Raw genomic sequence first — 24,883 nt, forward strand, 5'->3', positions numbered from 1 at the left:
GTAATCTCAGCTATGTAGAAAGTATAAGAAGGGAGATGGTAGTCTTTGGTGATCAGCATAAAAATAAACAACCCTATCTGAAAAATCAATAAAAGTAAAATAAAGGCTGAGGGCATTGTTCAGGTGATAGAGCACCTGCCTAGTAACTGTGAGGTCTTGAGTTCAAACCCTAGTTACACCAATTCTTTCCCACTTAAAAATGGATAAAAGTTTAAAAACAGTTAACATACAATAAACAAAATTCCAACTTTAGAGATATGGAAGATTTCTGTTAACAAATTTGAAGGATTCACAATGTTTGCAAATCAATGTGAAGAATAAGGGTCACTTGCAGGCTCATAGTATAAGAAATTAAAATGAAGCTGAACTAGCTGAAAGCCAGTGGCTTATTCTTATGATCCTAACTATTGAGATCTGAGGATCTCTGAGAGCAGCCAGAGCAAGGAAATCTTTGAGATTCTTTTCTCCAATTAATCACCGAAAAGTCTAAAGTGTACCTGTGGCACAAGTGGTAAAGCGTCAGTCTTGAGCAAACAAAAACAAAAACAAAAAAACAACTAAGCTCCTGTATTCAATTAAATATGCACACACACACACACGCACACATGCATGCATGCACACACACAGCTTCATTAAAGTATCATAAGCTTAATAAGCAACATTCTTATTATAAACATTTGACTGCACACTGAATGAAATAAACGCATATGGATACAATTCATGATAGAAAGCTCATTTTTTTTACATATTGTTCCATAGTGCATCATTTCTAAATGTGCTTGAGCATGTTGAGTTACTCCTGGCTTTATTTTGTTTCAGGCGTAAAACCCTCTGGAAAATACCATATAGCTATTTTATATATGTCTTATAATACATTTTCAGTGTTGTTTCATGCATATAAAGGACACAGGCAATGACAAAATGGCATTCTACAGTAAATGAGGTTTCGTGGGAGCAGGAAGAAGAAATGGCAGAAAGCTGAGCAGTGACTGTGCGTTGGGCTTTCACTGCTGTGCTTATGAAGGTAAAGGCATTAATTCACTCCAATATAGGTTCACTTAGAAACTGTAAGAATGACAGTAAGAGTTCTAGGAGCTGAAGAAAAAGTCTGATACATACCATACTGTGTAACGAATGCTATACAGCTGTTCACAATAATGGGGACGTCGTTTTTGCTGAGCTGCTGATCCTGTAGTGCATTACCATCTGTACCTGCTGCTTTTTCAATTGCAGTACGCCAGACTGTGAAATCCAGCTTGCTATGCCCATGGATGTATAATGTTCTGCAAGTTTAAAAAGTATTTCAAATGATAATTTAAAAAAAATACCTCCAAAACTAGGTTATTGAGGGGTTGGGTGGGTTTGGGAGCGATGTTAAAAAAAATATGAAAGGGGTTATGTTGATCAAGAGTCATTGTACTCACACACTGTCATGTTGAATTAAAACATCTTTGTACCAGTAGTGAAGGACAAGTTAAAAAGTAAAAACAAAAATAAAAACTTCCAGAGAGATTATCATTAAATCCACATAAATGTAATCCTATCTTATTTGACAAAAGAAAATTTAGCTGCCACTCAGTTGCTCTGATTAGACGGTCACTCCTCCCCATAGAACAGAAGTTTGCCCAATTTGTGCTCTCCTCTGGTCCACCCACCATGTGTTTTGGGTTTTTGTTTTTCTTTTTTCTTTTTTTTTTGCTATAATGAGCTCTGAGCACTGGAACTCACACTTTCTCTGCTTACTAGGCTAACACTCTACACTGCTTTTTGCTGGTTATTTTGGAAATGGAATTTCACAAACTTCTCTGTCCAGGCTGTCTTCAAACTATATTCCTCCAGATGTTAGCCTCTTAAGTAGCTAGGATGATAGACATGAGCTACTGGTATTCCCAAAATATTCTATACTGTTTCTGAATAACTAGACTAAAATCCTGAAATTACCACTGTTGTCTTGTAGTCATTGCTTCTCATGTTCTAGAAACAGATATTACAATTACAATTTTTGTTATTTCTTTAATGAAGGAAAAACCCAGTTGGCTTTTATGGCATAATTCATTCTGTATCTCCCTCCCTATCACTCTGGTCACAAGGCATTTTTTATTTAATTATTCATTTATTAATTTATTCCCAAGATCCCTTCCATTTTCAGAAATCGAGACTATGCATCATCTGAGAGCCCACACCAAGTCCATGGAGTGATTTCCAGCCCAGGGCAGTGGTTCCATCGAATGTATGCAAATCAGTGCATCAGACTTGCCCATCAATGACCGTCCCTGTCTCTCACAAATCAGGGCTCGCACATACACAAGAGGACAAGAAATGCTAAAAATGGGAATTGCAATCAGATTTTGTCCCAAGCGTCAAGTTTAAGTTTCATCACATGACATTAAGAAAGTAAGTACCTAGCTCAATACACAATAGATATTAATAAGCAATAATGCACATTAACCAATATATTTTTTAACATTTTAACCTTCATAAGCAGCACAAAAGTATGTGAAATCTTCTTTCTCCATACCAAAGTGCTCCACCAGATAGAGGAGTAGTTAACATTAACTTGGTGAATATTCCCAATCATGACCATTTGAATTGAGGCACAAAAATTCTTTTTGACTCCAGTATCCCCCAGACAATGACATTCACTTGTCTGTTCTTCTTTGCAATACTGCTTTATTTGAGATCTTTCAGTTGTTACTGGAGATTACTGAAACCCCTAACAGAAGCCCTTTCCTGATACCCTCCCCTGCTCCTCCATCCATACTTGTTACTACTATTAGTACCTTTTCTCTAGAAGACACATCTAAAGACATTATATACTGTACTTCCACAGTTATTTTCAAGATGAAAGGATATTCAGGATATCATTCCCCTCCCAAGTTCCCCTGTCATTCCTCTGAGATACACTGAAAGAATCACATCTTCTGTCCACAATATATATTTCCTGTCTTTTTGACCACTTACTCCAAATCCTCCCCCAAGGATATACTCTATGTGATGTTCCCTGACATTCTATCTTTGTTCTCCAATGGTTACTTCACCCTCTGCTACACCATCTGTTGTATCTGTGTGTCTTTGCTGCTAGACAGACCCAAAACTTAGCACAGGCAAGCTTAGAAGATGCTGCTGTCTCTCTATTCATTTAGTGGGTGTATAATAGTTTTTGAGTCCTATACCCAGCATAAAACCTGATTTAAAACATAAATTAAATTGACTACAGAAATATGTATAGCAAAAAAAACTATTCGGTCTTAATTCGAAAGTACTGAGAGGGCTACTTTGGATTTACTCTAAAGAGCAAGAATGAGCCACATGAGCTGTGTGGTTTTTTCTTGAGCTGTGAGGAGTTAAATCCTTAACATTTCACATCACCATTGCCCCTGACTTAGAAAGAAACACAAAATCAAACATTCTCCATCCATTTCTTTCTTTTCTTTTTGCAATGTTCCTGTCCTGGCACTATTCCAAACTCATTTTTAACAGCATCTGAACCTGCTGAAACTACTACTTTTTCCTAACACCTTTGTCATCGGTAATCCTCCATCTCTTGCTTTTTGACATCTTTACCTATTTTTTTGTTTTCAATACCACCACAACAGCCCTAATCTACAGGTGTGTAATTTTCTTTTTGAAGAATACTGACACTTGTTCCAATGCTCCTGACATACATTAGCCTTTTTATTTATCCTGTATCATCTTTAGCGCAGAATCATTTTCTGTTAGGTATGTCTGTTAAAATGGAATGACAAAATTCAGGTCATGTCCTTTGGAATTAGCAAGCCCCAACATTATACACAAGATTTTTTTGTTTTTTGTTTTAAGTATATCTTACTAAATCAGGAGTTTAGAGAAAGAGAAAAGCATCCAATTTTTTTATTTTAATATACTTTTACCTAATAATTAAGTTCTAAAAATAACACAAAAATCTTTGGATGTGGCTCCACATAAAATATATAGTATTTTATGGACAAGTATTTCAGCAAGCTGTGGAAGAAATTCAAGAATATAATGGTCTTCAGTACACCAGTAAAATTCTGTCACTGTGAATATTTCAAACTTCAAACTTTCATTCTAGTTAAAACTTAGACTTGTTGACATGTTTAAATATGTTTTCATGAACTAGTAAAAAGTAGAACAAGGAATGACAACTTGACCCTCAAGTCAACTTGTCAAAGAGTGAATCCTAAAATATATTATCTAATACAGTAGATGCTTGACATTTAACAGCATCATTCAGTATCTCTGCTGCTAATCTGAAGTCTGTACCTACCAAACAAAAGCATCAAAAGATATTTTCAACTCAATGCTGATCAAATGTTATCAAATAACCATATTCTAGTTATGAATCCAAATTCTATCCTGAATATCTGAAAAAAGTTATCTTACTAAACTCTGTAAGAATTAGTTCTGCTAGCTGTCATTTCCCAAGAAAAAGTTTCAAATTCATAAAAGAAATGTTTCTAGTTTTTATAATCAAGGTACCTTCATAACACCTAAAAACAAAATCTAAGGACTGATACAAAAAACAATTCTCTTACAATTGCCATATAAACCACAAAGTATCTACAAACATATTTAGTCCTTTTCTACTGACAAGAGCCAGAAGTATCTTTATAGTAAGATCAATCTATTTATCAGTATAAAAATAAATTGTCAGAAAAGGTAACTGTACATAAATTTAAATAGCAAGTAACATATAAAATGAATACAGACCAAAAATGAAAGTATGTGAAGTATTTAAAAAAAAACAAAACTAAAACCCCTTAAGTCCTCAACAGAAATATAGTCACCATAAAATGAGTTGAGAGAGAAATTTTAATAGGGAGCATATTCAGCAATATAACAGCCAAAGAAATATGTGTGAAAACAGCAAAGTTACAGTTTAGCAAAGATTTCAAATGTAAACAGTTCATTACTAAAAAGCCTACCAAGAACAAGGTACTCTATAGTGCATACACTAAAAAGAGATTGGGTAATATGTACTTAAACCTAACCTAAGTTTGCATAACTTTGACAAGTAAAGCCAATGACAGGACTTGACCACAGGTATATGATTTGAACGTAAGGCATGATACCTGTTTTGGTCTCTGTCCTATTCCTGGGTACATACCAGCACACTGAAAATAAGCATAAAGCTCCCAAAGTAGGAGAAGTTTAGATGATTCAGGGTACACCTATGTGAACTTTCTTATACGTATTTCAATCTGGGGTAAGTGCCTATGGACTAACTGAACTGTGGCTTTCTTACATACTAGTAAATTTAACTTCATGATAATACTCAGCATTTTACATACTAGTAAATTTAACTGCATGATAATATTCAACATTGAGGCACCAAATAGGAATGTATTCTTTTCCTATGGAGAATGTCAGTTTTTACTTTATCTGGCTGTTTGATCCCAGACAACTAAACTACTAGTGGAGTAATTAATGTCTTGAAGTTCTGCTATGTAAGTCAAGAAAGGGCTGTGTAAGTCTTTATACAGTGATGTTATCTTCTGCAGGTGGTGACTAGGCAGGCTGCTGTTTAACAAAGTCTTTCTAACCCAAGTTGCACAGAACTGGAAGATACACCAATGCTCCCCAAGCACTGGGAATTATTCAATTCATGACACTCTGGGAAGTGCTTCTGTATGAATACCTAAAGAGTTTCATATAAAGACACATATGAAGATCAACAATGAAGCAAAGAAACATCCATGAAGATTTCTGAAACTTTTTTTACATAATTCCTTCTGCTTTAGTACCCAGCCTTGCAAATCAAGATTCAGGGGACTCCTTGGGCGTATTCTGTATGTGTTCCCCGTTTTCTGTGCCATGGCACAGTGCTTCCACACGGAAAGTTAACTTAAGGCCTTCCCCATCCCCTTTCCTTTCTGTCTGGAATCTCATTTCAGGAATGCCTATTCACACAAAACCTGAAAACGTCTTTCACATAGCTTTTCCAGTTGTCTAGTTAGTTGAGGTGTGAGGAGGTGTGCCATGTTCCTTTATGGCCAGAGATGTGAGTCTGGCACTGTACTAATCAGTACGCCCATGATTATCTTCATGTCAGTGACATTATTTTTCTTCTACTCCCTAGATAAGAAATTCAGGCACAGATATGGAAATTCAGCCAGATAAAGGCATATGCTAATTTACTAAGAAAATGTACAGATGCAGAGACTGTATTACAAGAATAGTGAAGTAGTAGTATTATAAAAATAATGAAGTAGTAGTATTATCAATAGCTTATTGATTCTGAAGCCTGGAGATGAATAAACAGCCTTGAAGCATCTAGCTCCTCAAGAAAGAAAGATCTTCTATTTTTTTACTCTGACTTGGACACACTAGCAACAAACACTATTGGGTGGACTATGAGACAGTCCTCTGACCCTCCTGGTCAAAGCTTTGGTGGATGTTCCACTAACTGAAGAGTGAATCCAAATTTTCACCTGTAACATTAACTTAAAAAAGAGATTTATAATATAGACTTAAAATATGTCTTCTGTGGTCTTAATAAAGGGTCTACAGGGCTGGGAAGGTGGCTCAGTGGTAGAGTGCTTACCTTGCATGCCTGAGGCCCTGGGTTTGTTTCCTCAGTACAACGTAAGAAAAAAGAAAAAAGCTGGAAGTGGCGCTGTGGCTCAAGTGGTAGAGCGCTAGCCTTGAGCCGAAGAGCTGAGGGACAGTGCCCAGGCCCAGAGTTCAGGCCCCATGACGGGACCCTAAATAAATAAATAAATAAATAAAGGCTCTACAATTTCTCAGAATTAAATTTATTTGAAAAGGCAGCATAGTATCCAGTCATCTTTCCATGTCCACTGACCTATTCCCAAAGGCAAAGCCAAGTTACACTGAAGTTATTTCTAGTACATTCTACTCCTCTGAATCAACAATTACCATTGTATACAATAAATTATCTCTCAGGCTCCTCAAATTTTTCCTACTGAAATACCCCCATGGCTTCCAGACTAAAATATAATTATCTTTAAAAAAAAATTACCCTGGAGGTGGGTGCTAGTGGTTCACACCTGTAATCCTAGCTACTCTTGAAGCTGAGATCTGAGAATTATGGTTCAAAGCCTACCTAAGCAGAAAAGTCTTTGATATTTATTTCTAATTATCCATCAAAAAGCCAGAAGTGAGGTACAACTCAGTTGGTAGAGCATTAGCCTTACGCAAAGAAAGTAAAGCAAGAGCGTAGTCCCTGAGTTTAAGCCAAAGTACTGGCACCAAAATTAAAAAATGAAAATATATGCTGATCCTAAATATCTCAAAGCAATCACCTTATTGTATTCTCTCTATATATTTTTTGTAAGGTTTATTAAACAGGTAGGTTTCATTAAGTAGCCAATGAAGAGAACACCATGCAGTATTCAGGCAGAAAAGGAAGTTTATTTCCTGAACTGCTGCCCCTGCTGTGGTGAAGAGGCAAGGCCAAAAGGGGAGACCCATCCCGAGGATTTATCTAAGCCAGAGACAGGAAGAGGGGTGGCCACAGGAGATCTGGATGTGACCTCAAGGTCTGGGACCCTCCCGTGGTCAGATGGGAAGCATGACCAGAGACAGCCCAGGATGTAACCTAGCAGGAGGGGTAGGTGACTGCTTCCCGGTATGCCAGTTACCTAGGTAACATAGATACTGGGCAGCAATTTAACCCAGAAGCATTTAGGCGTCTGCACAGGGCCTGCATGGCCCAGGGCAGACCTTACATTTTCTATATACATTTTCCATATATTTTCTATATTTCTTTTGTAACCTTTCATTCTCCTATGAGAATGAATATGGAATTTTATGAAATATGTTGAATTACCAAAATAATCTACACATTAAAATCCACCCATTGTGTTAAACAGTTGCACACACCTTCCCTCCAACGTATTCTATTTAACATAAAATCACTTTGCCAAGCTGGATCCTTCCTTTCTTGCAAAATCTATGGGGGGGTGAAAAGGGAAGAGAATAGCTTATTTGCTTTGGCAACATTCAGAGATTAAATCATCTCTAAGAATTAAATCATCAGAAAGTTACAAAAGCAGTCAAGCTGATATTGTGGGCAATCGGCTACTGTTTAATTTGCAATTACATGCACAATTTAGAAACCACTTTAAGATAATTCAACCTCCTGAGGATTGCTAACACATCCTCTCCCATCAAACACAATTCAAGGGGGCGGGAGGAGATTATATGGAGTAAGTTGCTACAAAATAAGGATCTCCAATTTAGGGTACTAATCTCCCAAATTGAGAAAAGTAGTCCATTTCATAATTGTGGAACAAATTGATAGAAAGTGTTTATTCCCCAGTGTTAGCTTCTTTATAACTAGAATCTGCAATTAAAATCACAATGCAATCAGTCTTGGGAGTCATCAAGTGCAGTGTGTGTCACATTATGTCAACCAAGGAATAGGAAACAAAGAGGTAAAACAAAACAAAACATCTGTTTGTGACTTCTGATAAAAAAAACAACCTGCTATTCTTATGGGGCTTATTATCAATTAATAACCTTTCAGCAAAAAACTTCATAACAGGTTTCTTTGGCAAATGGGCATGCAGCTATGAAATGTGACAGTGATGAACACATAGCAACTTATTTATTAGAAAAAGATACCAGTGACTTAGAGTCCAGACACAATATTCAAATTTTAAGAGTGTTATAATCCTTTGAGTAGTTTAGCAAGAATAGATACAAGCTTTACTGTCCAGAAAAATGCCCTCCAAACCTCCAGTCATGAACATTCACTAACTTAGCAGCGACATGCAAAATCATGACTACTCCACACACACACAAATCTTGACTAGTGCCTTAAGAAAGGTATAGAGTGTAAGCCCCAAGAACAGCATCAAATGGTACACCAGAAACCCTTAAGTATAATAAAAAGCTTTATTTTCCAAAATAATAATTCTTAAAAAATACAAAGGATGCACACAAAAGCGACACCATCTGGAACACCTTCTGTTTCAAGCTTTCTAGAGCAAAACTGCTCAGTGTGTGGAAATACTAGTGTAATATTTTTCTGTCTAAGGACAGCCATTCTATGCATATAGAGAAAATTACCAGCAAGACTAAAATATATATATATTTAAATGGGGACTATATAGAGTGGATGATTGCCAATTTATGTTCTACTCCCGTTCAGGGAAGCCTTCTATTCCTTGCCTTTAAGAATATTAATATATTTTAGCTCTTTCATCAAAGGTAGACAAGGACAGGGACACAATGTGAGATTGTCGTAAAATTTATTTATGATTCACAATTCTAGTAGAAGCTGTTTCTAGCAGAAACATAAAGGTTAAATCTTAGCTGGTTGGTTTTTCTCCCTTTCAATTATCCACAGTATCTCTCTACACCATCAACATGAATAATTGGAAGTTGTTTCATTTCCAAAAGCCACAATTTTATCTGTCATTGACACATCCACCACATTCTACTTTAGATTATAGTCATTATTTCCCAAGGGTCTAACAGATCAAAAGAGAGATGAAAAAGAGGGCAAGGCAATGAAATTCTTTGATTTTGACATGATACTAAACAGCTCTTCCACCATCACAGCTAACATTAACTAGACATGTTTGAGTACAGAGAGAGAAGTAGGTATTTCTTGTCTTGGTAAATGTTACTATACTCATACAGTCACCAAGGCCAGAAGCTCAAGACTCATCCTATCCCTAAGTTCACAAAGCCAGACTAGAATCTTCAACATTCCACTACCAGATGGAAAGGGCTGTCCACACTCAACATCATCCACCAATTCCTGCCACGATTTTATAACTGAGAGATTTTGCATGTCTTTTCGTGTACCTTTAATAACTCCTTTTTCATTACAAACTTACACAGGCCCCAAACAACATGAAAACAATGTGTGTATAACCTCTTCCTTAGTCAAATCTCTTACCTTACTAAATCTTATCAGCCTCCACGGACTACCCTCAAAAACCCTACTCTCTACCTTCAGCTGCTTTAATGTTTACTCTCTCCTAACCTTAGTCTGCTCAGTCCTTTCTTGATCTCTCCCACTCTCTCAGAAGCAGTCTGATGAACTCTTTAATATTCACTTGATATGCTTAATTATTCTTATCTTCCTAACACACTATTTCTGGCAAAATGACTGCATGGAATGTTAATCTCACAAGATTATGATAGAGATAAATTCATGCTACCTAGAAATGCCACCATCCTCTTGTCATCCTGGCACAACACATGACTCACATATATGTTTGTGAGATGCTGGTGTCAACAAATTTATACAACCGTGCTGCTGGTTTTAGAAAATACATATAATTGTGTACTTTTATATCATAAAACTTGATAACAACAAGCAGTGAATCTATTACTAGTCAATGGATTTACTATGTGTTGTGGTCTGGATATAACACATGTCCCTGAAAGTTTCTTGTTGTCTTGTTTTCTAGGTAGTAGGATCCATTAAGGAGGTTCTGCAAACTTCCTACAGTGTGTCCTTAGAGGCTATTATCTTGCCCTCATCTCTGTTTCCTGATCTTCTTGAGAGAGTCAATTCAATTCCTCTATACCCTTCTACCATAATCCAAGAAAAACATCCTTCTTTATACTGCTTCTCGCAAGTACTTAGAGAACAATAGCACCAACACCAACAAAAATCGACCATACTGTACTATACCACTATAACTATATTATACTTTCATTATTATTTTAGGATAAACTCATTTTACTGATCACAAAAAATCTTTACTGCAGTTTGCAGAGCTGTGACAGCAGTAGCCCCCAAAACCTCACATTTACTAAAAGTTGCTGATTGCACCATTTGCTCTTGCGCTAGACTTAATCTCATGTCTTATTCAACACAGCTTCAGGAGCCAACAGCTATACCATAAATATGTATACAGATGTGCAGGTATGCAATGGGCTATCATATGTAGGTTTGTGTGAACACACTTCATGATGTTCCAACAGTGATGACAATACCCTCCACCACCACTACCACCACCACCCCTTCTCTCTCTCTCTGTCAGTCATGGGGCTTGAACTCTAGGCCTGGGGGCTGTCCCTGAGCTCTTCAGCTCAAGGCTAGGGCTCTATCACTTGAGCCACAGCGCCACTTCCAGTTTTCTTGTGGTTAATTGGAGATAAGACTCTCACAAACTTTCCTGCCCAGGCTGGGTTTGAACCGTGATCTTCAGATCTCAGCCTTGTAAGTAGCTAGGATTACAGGTGTGAGCCATGGGCACCTGGCATATCTTTCTTACTAATACATGGCTGTATGCTCTGCTTGGGCACGTTGACTCCATTTGCTTTCAGTTTCTTGGGTGACTGATGAAACATGCAGCTACTTCCTCCCAGGAAGTCAGTCCTTCCTCAAAACTCTCACTCCCCAAGTGAGGTCTATACTGCCAGGCCCTATTCCCTGTGTGACTCCATTCTTCTCATTATATAGACTTCACATGATTTCACTTTCTTTGAAGGACATGTAATTCCCACATGTGTTTCTCCCCTTTTTAAGCATCCAATCCTTGAAAATGTTTTGCTGGCATGTCTTAAAAGCATCTCACGTTCAACTGGTCTAAAATTAAACTCATTGTCTCCCAGACATGCTCTCAAGGCTAGTCTGTTCTCATTACTCCCCCTTGGAAGCGTATTTACATAATGAGAGCAAATATTCCATCTTCTAATAAATGCTGAAGATTTAAATCCTGGTAACATATTTTAGATCAAGATTGCTGGTTTATTTGTTGAACTGATTCTTGAGAATGATCTTAACACCTAATTTTTTTGCTTAAAAAAAAGAACTAACAAAAACCTTTAGGTTACATTGCAAACTGAGCTAATTTATCTCACGACAGTTTATTCTCTTCCATTGATCATGGAAGCTGCTGAAGTTGTCAAAATAGTGCCTGGTATCCAGTAAGTGTCAGAGATTGTCATCATTGTCACATTACTGTTTTAAAGAAACAAGAATAGTAAATAATCTCAGGAATATGTGATCAAAGTTGACTTTTAACAGTGTTATATGACAACCATTCAAGGAGATTTAAGGAAAATAACTATTTGTCAACATATTTTTAAAATCTTATCCTGGCACATTCCTGCCTTGAGCCAGCCTTGTTAGTAAAAACAAAATCTAGGTTAAATACATATAAATTCTTGTCAAAAACAAGTTGAAGTATTCTTGGTCATTATTTTATAATTCCATTAGTTTCCCACTATCATTCCATGAGTACAGTAATTAATTGAATTCAAAATGTAAATTACAAAACATTGAGTCTTCTGGCTTCCATATCCTACATTCTTATAGGAAGGAACTATATACAATAAAAACTAAACAAAATGTATTAAATTGAATAATTCTAACTCATGTGTTCTTGCTTCTTAATTAAAATCTAAGGGCCACTGGACAAATCCTTCAGACTAAAACCAGTAGAAAAATGCCTATAGTAACCTGACAAGTAATAAATAAAAATGATAAATACAGAAAATTCAATCATCAACTTGATCCCTGTCCATTTGTTTGCAAACATAAGCTCTGGGAGCTCAGTACAGATGCCAAGTCTTATGGCTGTAATTTTTCTCCTGTCATCAAGTAGCATACAACAGCCATCATACAAAGATTAGCAGATTACTATGAAAGTTGCATTTTAACAGTACTCTAGTGTATATTATACTATCTCTATAATTCCTAGCATACAATTAACAATAATAACAGTAGAGTAAAACTATCACCTATAGCAAAAATAAGAATCAAAAGTACCATTAACCTTCACAAGCCTAGAAATAAATACACAAGAATGTAAAGTCTTAATTATGACTTCAAGAAAAAGAAAATCCTCACTGACATAAATACCTTATCAGCAAGATACCTGCTATCTAACACCGTTCATGTCCTCCATAAAGGGCAAGTTCAAATAGCTGTTACAAGTCAGTATTCTTTGCCAACAGCAAGAAAAATGAACTCATTGAGCTATCTTATATTATGAAATGTACAGAACAGTTTTAAAATTACCAGGTGTTATTATAGAGCTGAACTTTCTAAATCGATATTGTTATGGGACTTGGCAGGGGAGTGGGAAGGGGGTCCTGGGGCTTGAACTTTGGGCCTGGGTGCTGTCCCTGAGCTTTTTCTGCTTAAGGCTAATGCTCTACCACTTGAGCCACAAATCTACTTCTGGGGGTTTCGTCTGTTTGTTTAGTAGTTTATTGGAGATAAGAGTCTCATGGACTTTCTTGTTCAATCTGGCTTCAAACCACAATCCTCAGATCTCAGTCTCCTAAGTAGCTTTATAGTAGGATTACAGTCATAACCTACCAGTGTCCAGGATAGGACTTTTTATTTAAAAACAACAAAGGAAACACAAATCAAGGGGGGAAAATCCAGTTCATTCAAGAAACATCATGTTCCCACTTCTGATATGTTCCTTCCCTGTGTCCTTTGCATACTCATCCTTTTCCTTCTGCCAGTTCATTATCAGTGATCCTGTGGCTACATCTTCAACTCTCTTATTTTTGTAGCTATATTATTTATCTGAAGCCAATCCAGCGGATTCTATTGGTCAAAAAAGTAGCAATATAGTGATACTTCCACATTTATATTTCTAAAAATAACCATTTTACTTAATTCCAGATTTGCATATCCAACTGTCAGCTTCCCTTTACTCTCAGATCTATCCAAGGGAGCATCCCCAAAACCAAATTCTGTATCTACTGTCCCAAGTTTACTGTTCTTCATATATATCTTACCTCAAAACAAAACAAAACACACAGCCCCATCATCAAGCCAAAACGGAGATAATTCTTAACTCTTACATAAATCTACTCCATCAACATTTCCTGATGCTTCTTCTTTCACAGTGTATCAAGCTACAAGTCAATAATAGGTTTGCAGGTAAAATATCTTGCCTCGCTCTGTAGCAAAATCCTAATTCGACATCCAGGTTCATTCTTGTCCCTAAATTTTATTCAAGCAAGATCAGAGCAGAGCAGAACAGTCTCTTATAAACATAACTAAGCCAGGTGCCGGTGGCTCACACCTGTAATCCTAGCTACTCAGGAGGCTGAGATCTGAGGATCACGGTTCAAAGCCAGCCCAGGCAGAAAAGTCCATGAGACTCTTATCTCCAATAAATCACTCGAAAACCGGAAGTGGCACTGTGGCTCAAGCAGTGGAGTGCTCACCTTGAGCTGAAGAGAGCAGGGACAGCACCCAAGCCCCACGACCAAAAAAAAATGTAACTAAAACGACTCCACTTCCCAGCTCTTAGTCTGAGTAGCTTCCTATCACACTTAGAACAAAAACCAAATCTTTATGTATCATACCTTTTAAGGGCCTATCTCATTTGGCCTAGAAATACCTCCAAAATCATTGTTCCTCATTCTCTCACTCATTCAAATCTCCTTTGTACAATAGCATCCGCCACCACAGGATGCTTAGAATCTTCAAATATCCTTGACTATATACTTGGAGCAGATGAATGAAGTGCAACAATGTTGTTTCTTCAATTTATACAGCTGTTTTAATAGAAATACCTTCTGTTACCACGCTAGCTAACACACAGCATGCTCTAGCAAACTCTGCACCTTGCCTATGTTTTGTCATAGGATTTAAAACTAAGGGACACACTATAGAAATTTTTCATATGTTGTCTTTGTTTAATGTATGCAGTTGTTTCGTCAGATTCCCTTCTGTTACTAACTAAAACAGAGTATGTTCTAGCAATCTCTTATGTTTCCTCATAGGACTTAAAACTAATAGACACAATTTAATAACTAGTTTTTATGTTCTTTCTATTTATCCAGCAGGGATCTTGCCTGGTTTTGGATCACTGCACTCCTAACACCTATAGGTCCTAAAGCACAGTTGATACTTACTTTATAGTTGCTGAAAAACTGAATAAACTAAAAAAATCAAGTTCTAACTGGGCTTGACACACATGTACAGATCATTCTTGAATCTATCATATGCCTACACTAAAAAATATCTTGTCAATTATCACACTAGGTTCCACACACATACTAAAGTATGAATGTCCCAAAAGAATCTAAATCTACAGAAAAGCACCAAAATTGGTTGTGACAAGTTTGACATTAAAAATAAAAACATGCAACTTCATTAGTGTACTCTTTCTATGAAGAAAGCTCACATATATTATTTGTGTTATCTACAAAAAAGTTCTCAAGTTCTACAATAATAGTTCCTCTTTGAGAGGACAATCACACTTCTCTAAATGAAATTCCCCACCACCCACTGAACTGTTGAGATGACATGTTAAAAAAAAAAAAGCAAAAAGCTACTTACCTCCCTTTTTCTACCAAGAGCAACATATCCAATTTTTCTCCATTTTGAACCACTGTGCTGATGGCTGAATGAAGACAAGAAAAACAGAAGCATTTCCAATTACACAAAACATCTGTAAGTTGCAGGTACCAGTATTACTTAAGTCTCAAGTTCAGGAATGAACCATCACACTTTGATGTCAAAGACATCATTATCTTATGCAACCAAAACTGTGACCCCAAGGTAAGATGGAGAAGAATACAACTTACTTAGCTCTTGCAGTCTTCTTAAGTGCATTATATCCTCCTGAGCTTCTTGCATTGGAAGACAAAAACGCAAACTAGATTTGTCCATAGCGAACCAGCCTTTTCTCCACTGGTCCAGAGCATGGCAATCTTTGTAGAAGAGTTGACCAATCAAATCATAGTCGGCTTCTGTTAAGTTTTCAGCAACAAAGGGAACAAAATGCTGTTAAGACAAATACAGAAAAATAATAAAGACAATGAAAATATGAAACTCCTTCTCTGTCTCCTCATAAAGGGAAGTCAGAAAATTATCTTAGTTGTTTTCTTTTAAAGATAGCTGAGTAATCCCCAAATTCAGAATAATTGTTCAAGCTTCAAAATTTAGCCACTGAAATGCATTTCTCAAATAGTAACATCTTAAATTTCTTGATACATATAGAGATGATGGGTAGCATCTTTCAAAATGTTAAACTACATTGTTCTCCTTTTTTATCTTTCACCACATCTGTTCCTTTCTTCTTTGTGTGCATCTTGAATAAAATACCTACATATAAAAAATTCATACACAGAAATGACTTTATAAGGTAAACAAAAATCTCTTATATTGGTTTTCAAGAACAATTCCTCCCAGTCCTTTATTAATTCCTACATTAATTCTTCCTCTGTTAGGGGCACTAGGAAGGTTGCTCTTAACTGAGTTGAACAAGCAGATATGCTTCCCAGAATCACACACGAAATTTTCATGAGTCCTGGAAGTTTAGCTACTGACTACAAGTTAAGAATATATTCTGCCACTCTGGAGGCTGAGATCGGGAGGATCACAGTTCAAAGTCAGCCCACGCAGGAGAGTCCGTGACATTCTTATCTCCAATAAACCACTGGAAGTGAGCTGTGGCTCAAGTAGTAGAGTACTAGCCTTGCACTGAAGAGCTGAGGGACTGGGCCCAGGCCCAGAGTTCAAGCCCCATGACCGACAAAAAACAAAACAAAAAAATCTATTCTGCACTTGAGGAATACAATATTTAAATACCTTGGCTATTGCCTCTGTCCATTTTCTTTGAGCTTGAGTTGTTTCAGCTCCAAATAAAAACACACGTTCTGAGGGTAAGTAGATCTCAAAGATGAAAACTGGCCTACAACATGTACGAATACAAAAAAATCAACAGTTATGTGTAGCTATTGTGAAAACAACACAAATTGTCAATTGAATTCACTTTTATAATAAGGATAAAGTTGTAAAAACCAAAATATTTATTTACCTATCATGTTATTCTGTGGACAGTTTGTATTTTATTTAAATTAACAATGGGATATACTAGATCAGAGAAAAGGAATATTCTACTGATTTACCTCCCCACATCATGACTTCGTTGATGGCCTGAATATACCCCAAATTATTGACAGGACAGCAGGCTTCCAATGGTCCCAGATCCGTTCTTGGATCTCTCTTGACTTATGCTAATCAAATATTACAAAACAAAAGAATTCGCCTAAAAAGTTCTTATTATCTTACTTCACAAATTTTCCTTCTTTCACTTCATCTTAAGCAAACTTTTATCTTTTCACAACAGAAATATTTGAATAACATCCTATGCCCTGAAATATTTCTTTTGTTCCTTCAGATCCAACTCTCCAATTAGAAGAGGCTAAATACATGTGCCACTTATCTAAAATACTCCAAACAGCCTAGACTTGAATCACCTTTATTTATCTCTCTTTCCCTCCAAATTTATTGATACATCCTTTATTTTTCAATTATCATTTGCCAAATCAACAAGCTCAAAAACCTTAAAGTCTGATTTATTCTTCACCTAAACCATGAACTCTCTTGCCAGTCCATTCAGTCTTTTAATCTTGTCTTTTCAACTAAGTTTCCTTCAACCTTATCCCACTTCCTTATTAGCTCTTCATCGAATTATGTCAGGCAGTTTGATTTCTTTTCCTTAAAACGCATTCTAATAATTTCCACATTCTCTCTTCTTAAATAAGAAACACCCATCTCTTCATTGTCTACATGTACCATATTAAGTTCAAATTCTACAACCAACTATTTAAAGCAATTCAGAATCTGGCTGTAACAATTATTTTGTAATGCCATCTGGCCATCTGTGGTACATGCATATTTACTTATATCATCAACAATTGACAAAGGATGTTTTATTTTTTAATAATTGTATGCTGGGGAAAACTGGGAAGGTGGCTCGGTGATACTGTGCTTGCCTTAATTCCTCAGTACCACATAAGCAGAAAAAGCTAGAAGTGGCACTGTGGCTCAAGTGGTACAGCGCTAGCCCTAAGCTGAAGAGCTGAGGGACAGCACCCAGGCCCAGAGTTCAGCCCCACGACCAACATAAAACGATAGATAGATAAATAGATAGATAGATAGATAGATAGATAGATAGATAGATAGATAGATAGATAGATAGATAGATAGATAGATCGATAGATCGATAGAGATAGAGATAGATAGATATCTATATATTTATATATATATATATGTTGGTTTAGAGTAATATTAATTCCTGTATGTTGTATTTTATATCACTAGTAAAAATTTAATGTATAGAATATACTTAAGTTTAACACTTCATAATAACTACATAAAACTGATTATTCACTTACAATATAAACACTATTAAATTTGGACAAAACAAATTAAATAATAACCACTTTATTATCATCATAAATCAGTTTAGATTTACTAGAATACAACGATCATCTCAACTAGGAGATGGTATTTAATATACTTGACCATGTTTGTTTTAATGTCATCTGAGCATCATCAAGTTATTCTATTTTTTTATGATTCAGCCATGATGTTCATTAAAGAAAGACATAAAGGTCAGATAAGGTGATGTTAGGGAAATGAACCCTAAGATATGTATTCAAATGTTTTTTTTCTTTCATGAGACTGTTTCTAACATATTTATAAGATATTTCTTTGTTGCTTTGTATGTCCCTCCCCCACAGTATAACCCCTGCTTTCACTGTATTTGATGTTGGTATAATTTGTGGAGGGGAAGGGGATTTAAATAGGGATACAGGTGGACCCATTGCAACAATGAGATGTACAAGTCGTTATGTTGAAAACGAACTTTACAACTTTGGTGGTGCGGGGGGGGGGGGGGGGGGGGGGGGGGGGGGGGGATGGGAAGGGATGGGAAGAGGAAACAAAGGAGGAGACTACAGTGCTTGATAAGAAATGTACTCATTATCTTGCCCATGTAATTGTAACCCCTCTGTACAGTATTTTCACAATTAAAAAAAATTTAAAAAAAGAAAGACATATCATGCCTTGAGTTCATTATTTTAAAACCCCAAATCAAAATATTATAATCATCAATAATGAACAATTTAAGTTTTCTTAAGTTCACATGCAAACATGTTATTCTCTTTGTATATTTTATTTCACTGCATTTTATTTCACTACATTTTAGGGAATTCTCCAAAGAACTTTCAAATGATACAAGATGAAGAGATTTTAATACAATACTAAATCCTTGCATAGGAAGAAAAGGAAGAACTAAAATGAGACCAAAACCCTCATTATTAGGTCTAGTAATAGTTTGTGAATACTTTCCACATCCTAGGTATTTAACAGTAGACCTACCCAGTATTTAAATAGAAGTCTTCTTTATGTATAGACAGGCAGATAACTTCATTGATGTTAATGGTGCCATTAGGTGTGGTAGACTTATCATTTTCATAGTAACTCAAGAAGCCACCTTCTAAAACACACCATTTCTTATTTGTCTCTAAGAATTAAAAACAAGCACTAAGTTAAGTTCTGACATTTATTGATTATTTTTATAAAGATGATTTTTAATCATAACTAGATTCACATAAATAAATCTATGAATTTCCTCTATGACATCAGACAAGGCAGGCACAGACATTACCTTTAAAGACTTAGAATAACAAAGCTGTGGTAAAAAAAAATCTTGACATTTCTATTGAAGTAAGAAGCAATGGAAAGCTTTGGAATATTATAAAGGACAATATTAAACTCTCTAAGCAGAATTTAGATGTACACACTTGACTTTGAGAAATGTCAATAGCCCCAAGGAAGCTTTCTCTTTTGCAGAAGTCTTAGTTTTAATCAGCCACTAGAAGATATCTATGGAAATAAAATTTAAACCAAAGAACGGGAAAATTCTCAGAACTCAGAGTTTAATTAATAGGAGCACGAATAAAAGTTGATGGACTGATCCAAAGAATTATTCTTTTTCCCATATGCACATAAGAGCTAATGTACCATTCCAATGTCACGTGTATAGTTAGCTTCAGGGCTTAGAGTAGAACCTGGGCGGTTGGGTCCTAGAAGCTGCCATCTCCATCACTGAACAAAAGGCTTTTCTGTGTCCATTAATGGGTTGGAACCATATATGTCCCTATTAAAATTACATTAAAGAAGTTATGCCTTCTAACACATACATACATATATATTATTTGTATATATATATATATATATACACACACACTATATAGATTAGATAGATAGATAATCTGAGGAAGATAATACTATTAACTTCCCAAACCAAGATGCTTTCTGATGAAGATTTTCCTAATTGTATTCTTCATCCACTGAAAATATGGAAACAACAGGAATCATTTTCCTATAATAAGTATGTTTCAACCTACACTATACAAGTTTTTCATAGAACAAAAGGTTTACAAAATTTCTCATTGTTAATGTACAAAATCAAATACAAACAGAATGATACAGAGTTTCTCATGTGCTATATCAACTACTTCTTTTTAAAAAGCAAACATTTGGTAAACAAATCAAAGTAAGAGACCAAGGGTGAAATATATGATTGAAAGAGGGGATAAAGGAAAAGGATGCTATTATTCAGCTCTGTACTTAAGTTTAACAAGCACTATCCATCCTCTTTTTACATGAACATGAAAGTGAGAAGGAAAACAGTAAAAAGCAAAATACAAATCAGTCTTCAAATCCAAGAGCTAGAAGAACTTCAAATCCTAAAAACCTGAAGCCTTTATACCTCTCTAGAGAACTATCTGAATTATATTCCCAGATATTTGGCTTTAGTTTTAATCATTCTGTTCTATAGCTATTCTGACAAGTATTGATGGAATAGTATTGCCCAGGTGCTTGCCTTTCAGAGGCAAAGGTGACAACCATACTGTATTCTCTAAATCTTTCCAAGCCAGGATTTCCCCCATAAAGCTGTTATTTGATAGCAACAATCTTAAATGAGGAAAGCCTTGCTCCAGTGATTCACACCTGTAATCCTAGCTATTCAGGGGGCTGAGATTTGGAGAATTACATTTCAAGAAGAGTGTGGCCAGAGAAATCCATGAGATTCCATCTCCAAAATAATCATCAAAATGCTGAATTAGAGCCATGGCTCAAGGGGTAAAGTGCTAGCCATGTAAACCTACCAAGAATTAGGCTGAGTTTAAACCCCAGTAAAAGCAAAAATAAAATGAAAGCTCTTTCTGAGAAGAATATGTATTATGGCAGCAATTGGTTTATTGTTTTTTTTTTCATGCGTGCGTGCGTGCGTGCGTGTGTGTGTGTGTCCATCCTGGCTAGGGCTTTAACTCAGGGCCTGAGCACTGTTCCTGAGATTTTCTGCTCAAGGATAGCACTCTACCACTTGAGCCACAGCACTACTTCAAACTTTTTCGGTGGTTAATTGGAGGCATGAGCCACCAAGGGTAGTTAGTATCTGTTTGAAACTGAAATCAGCATTGAAGTCTTCAGTGAAACCACTGAAGACATGATCAAACCCAGATATAGCCATAAACAATTGATTAGCTTATGATTTGCACTAATGAGTGTGAAGTGGCCTATATACAGTACACAGTAAAGGACAAGTTCTTTTCAAAATTATCTGTTAAATAAGATTAATCCTACTATAGCTCTCCTTTGAGATTTTTTTTAAAAAAAATACAGATAAAGTATATCTAATAAGAAAAATCTGAAATCTAAAATGCCCCAAAATCTAATGTGATTACTAATTCATAAGGTTTGTAGATTTTTGCTCTAGAGATGTTCAACTGCTAAAGTCTTTTTAAACATTCAAAGAAGAAAAAACGTGAAATCTAAAACACATTTGACTCTAAGCATTTTCAAAAAGGGACCCTTGTAAAAAAAATTATACTGAGATAATCACATCAAATGTACAAGTATCAGGATTAACAATCTAAAATGAAATTGTATCCTATTACTCCTCTGAATGAGTAATCTATCTGAATTTTACCACCAAGGGAATTAATATGAGGCCAATGAGCCCCTCAGCACCCAATATTAATTGGCTACACAGCTAGTTTCTCTTCCCCTTTCCTCGTAGCAATAATACATGTGGGTCATCACATTTTCCTTCCTATATTTCCCAAATTAGTTCAAATATATGTATCATGAACCTGAGGTCTGTGTCACACATTTTATATTACTGATGCCAACTAGCACAAGCATAATCAAAGTATAATGGGATAAAGACTGACTACCCCTCTATTCAGATAATTCCTCAAACCTAGAACTTATTTTCAGATCAAATTTATTTCCACCATTTTCTTAGAAACAGACTTAACAGGTTTCACTTTATTTAAACATGCAAACACATCTACAAAATTTCTAAGCGGCATATATTTACCGGATATCACTGAAACTCATTGAAAATGACACAAGGCACACTGGTGTGGGACCACAGTGGAAAGTGGTACCCTTGAAACCAAAAGTGTTCATAGCATTACCTTTAAGCTAAATGTTCTTTAAAATATGTAAAAAGCACAAGTAAACTTGTACTTACACTAGAATCCCATCCCCAAGACATCTCATTATATTCATGTAAATATATCCAAAAAACAAAAAAAGAAATCAGGAACTTGAAATTTAAAATAGCTCTGGCCCCAAATATTTCAGCTAAGGTACACTCATCTTGCAATATCAACTTTCTAATTTTTCCTGTGCTCAGATGAAAATATATATATATATATATATATACATATATATATATATACATATTTTTTTTTCCTTTCATGAGTTAGAGTACCCATCCCTAAGGAAAGAGCTGAGTTTTATGGGAATTTTTTCCTTTTTGAAATGACCCTTATAATCTGAAACAGAATCAGTTGACTCATAACGCAGATATCAGTGAATTCTATTGAGAATTCACTTAGTATTCTAACCCAGCGGTTCGTCTCTGCTATAGTACATGAAATAGTATCTGTGCCTGGGAGCATTTATAAATCTTCCAAAAGTATCTCTACTGCAAGATCAAATCTTATATCTTAAGGGGGAGAAAAGAAAAAGAAAAAACTTTAAACCTAATTGTTTTGATAATGGGATAAAGTTTTACCCAGTAAGAAAATGTAAGAGGAGTGAAAAAAGATACCTTCGAGCATCTTTTTCTCTGAGGAGACTCTGGAAGCAGCAGCAGGGGCCTGATACAAGAAGTCGCAAAGGAACGTGGGCTGTGTGGTCTCCAGACCTAACCCACCCTCAGGGTGAACGTCATGTTGAGGGAAATCTATAAAAATTAAACATCACATTAGAAACTCAACGTGGAAACAATTTCCCCTTTGTTTATGAAAATGGAGGTGAGTGTTGAGCTAGAAGAAAAACAACTTTCAACTTACCCCTGAATAAACTCAGGAAGATTTATTTTACTTTGCATAACATTTGCGAATAAGCACTTAAGACATGCTTATTATTCATATATGAAAATCGGATTTAATTTTGGTAGAAATGATTACGTGGGATTAACTATTTTAATCTTCTATTTATAAGATTATTTAAATATGAGATAAATTTGCCAAACTTTTTTTTTCTTAAAATGATATCAAAGAGTACTTTGGTAATTACATTTTTTTCTCCTTTCTGATGGATTTTCTTAGCTGAAAAATGAAACAGATTTGTGCTTTGCCCCTTTTAGGGATCTACTGGAAGAGCAGGTTAATAATACAGGACTGGAGACAAACCTGAGAATTTGTTATGGTAGAGAAACTCCATTTGTAGGCTCTGGCCGGCCTTCTTGGCCAGCAGGTAGGGGGTGCTGTGCACAGAGTCTCCAGTGGTACACATGACATCTGCTCCACTGAACAGCAATGCCATCGTCTCCAGCACATCAGGCTTCACCACAGCAGCACACAAAGCCTAGCCATTCAGAGAAAGTAAACCTGTTAAGGGAACTAAATAGGCTTCTGGCTACTAGAGGAAATGCAAGTCTGCCAACTCAGGTAGGAGACTGTGTAGACTGATACTAGTCATGCTTGGAACTACATAGTAAGAACCAAAGGTGTCTCTATATGAACTTAAACTCAATTCAGTGTGTTGCTGGCAGTGATCATCTCCTTATACATACATCAAACCTGCTTTCAAAGACTTTTTTTTTAATGTTCATGCAGTATGCAACGATGCTTATGCACGTAGTTAGGAAAATTCAAGACACTTCAAGTGAAGTGTTTTACAGCATACGAATGCTGTCAATGTATCTTTTCCAATCAAATCAAGAGTTGCAGAATAATTATCAACTGTGGTTTGGGGATCTGAAAGTTAAGTGCAAGGCACATTCACTATCTTTCCTTTTGGGACAGGAGACAGAAAGTGAGAGACCAACAGTAAGCAAGAGGCAATAAAACACAACAATGTTAGTAATTTAGGGTATATATCATCCTGTTCAAACAACAGAAGAAAGAAAGAAAGAAAGAAAGAAAGAAAGAAAGAAAGAAAGAAAGAAAGAAAGAAAGAAAGAAAGAAAGAAAGAAAGAAAGAAAGAAGAGAAAGAAAGAGAGAGAGAAAGAAAGAGAGAGAGAGAAAGAAAGAAAGAGAGAGAGAAAGAAAGAAAAAAAGAAAGAAAGGAAAGATAGAGAGAGGGGGAGGGGGGAAGAGAGGTGGAGGGAGAGGGGGAGGGAGGGAAGGAGAGAGGAAAGGAGAGAGGGAAGGAGGGAAGGAAGGAGGAAGGGAAGGAAGGAAGAAAACTGGCTGAGGCCAAATGCCAGTGACTTACACCTATAATCCTAGCTACTAAAGAAGGTGAGACTGGAGGATGGAGATTCAAAGCCAGCCTGAATAGTAAATTCCATGAGACTTATCTCCAATTGACCAGATAAGATGAAGTTAAGTGAAGTGAACCCCAAGATAAGGACACAAGTGGGGTTTTTTTCTTTATTGATATTGTTTCTAACATAAGATGATTTTTTTGTTGTTTTGTATGTCCCTCTCCCAAGTATAACCCTTGTTTTCATTGTATTTGATATTGGAAGGGAAAAAACAAAATGTTTAAACAGGAATACAAGTTGACCCATTGCAACAATGAGATGTAGAAGACACTATGTTGAAAAACGAACTTTAGGGGCTGGGACGGTGGCTCAGTGGTAGAGTGCTTGAATGCATGAGGCCCTGGGTTCAATTCCTCAGCACCACATAAGCAGAAAAAAAAATCCG

The 24,883-nt window shown here is 36.1% G+C and overlaps 1 protein-coding gene across 2 annotated transcripts in view; it reads right to left on the reverse strand.

Annotated features, from left to right (window-relative positions):
- Positions 1–24,883, reverse strand: part of Arap2 (ArfGAP with RhoGAP domain, ankyrin repeat and PH domain 2) — a 143,953-nt gene that overhangs the window by 57,778 nt on the left and 61,292 nt on the right. For both annotated transcript variants that reach the window (XM_013009096.1, XM_013009097.1), the window contains exons 13-19: positions 23,419–23,593; positions 22,833–22,967; positions 19,079–19,223; positions 16,499–16,601; positions 15,493–15,691; positions 15,245–15,308; positions 1,120–1,283 (exon numbers count right to left, since the gene is read on the reverse strand). In XM_013009096.1, coding sequence (XP_012864550.1) covers positions 1,120–1,283; positions 15,245–15,308; positions 15,493–15,691; positions 16,499–16,601; positions 19,079–19,223; positions 22,833–22,967; positions 23,419–23,593 — 985 coding nt within the window. The remainder of the gene's footprint in view (positions 1–1,119; positions 1,284–15,244; positions 15,309–15,492; positions 15,692–16,498; positions 16,602–19,078; positions 19,224–22,832; positions 22,968–23,418; positions 23,594–24,883) is intronic.

Source organism: Dipodomys ordii, unplaced genomic scaffold (genome assembly GCF_000151885.1).
Source record: "Dipodomys ordii isolate 6190 unplaced genomic scaffold, Dord_2.0 Scaffold8, whole genome shotgun sequence".
Taxonomy (NCBI): Eukaryota; Metazoa; Chordata; class Mammalia; order Rodentia; family Heteromyidae; genus Dipodomys; species Dipodomys ordii.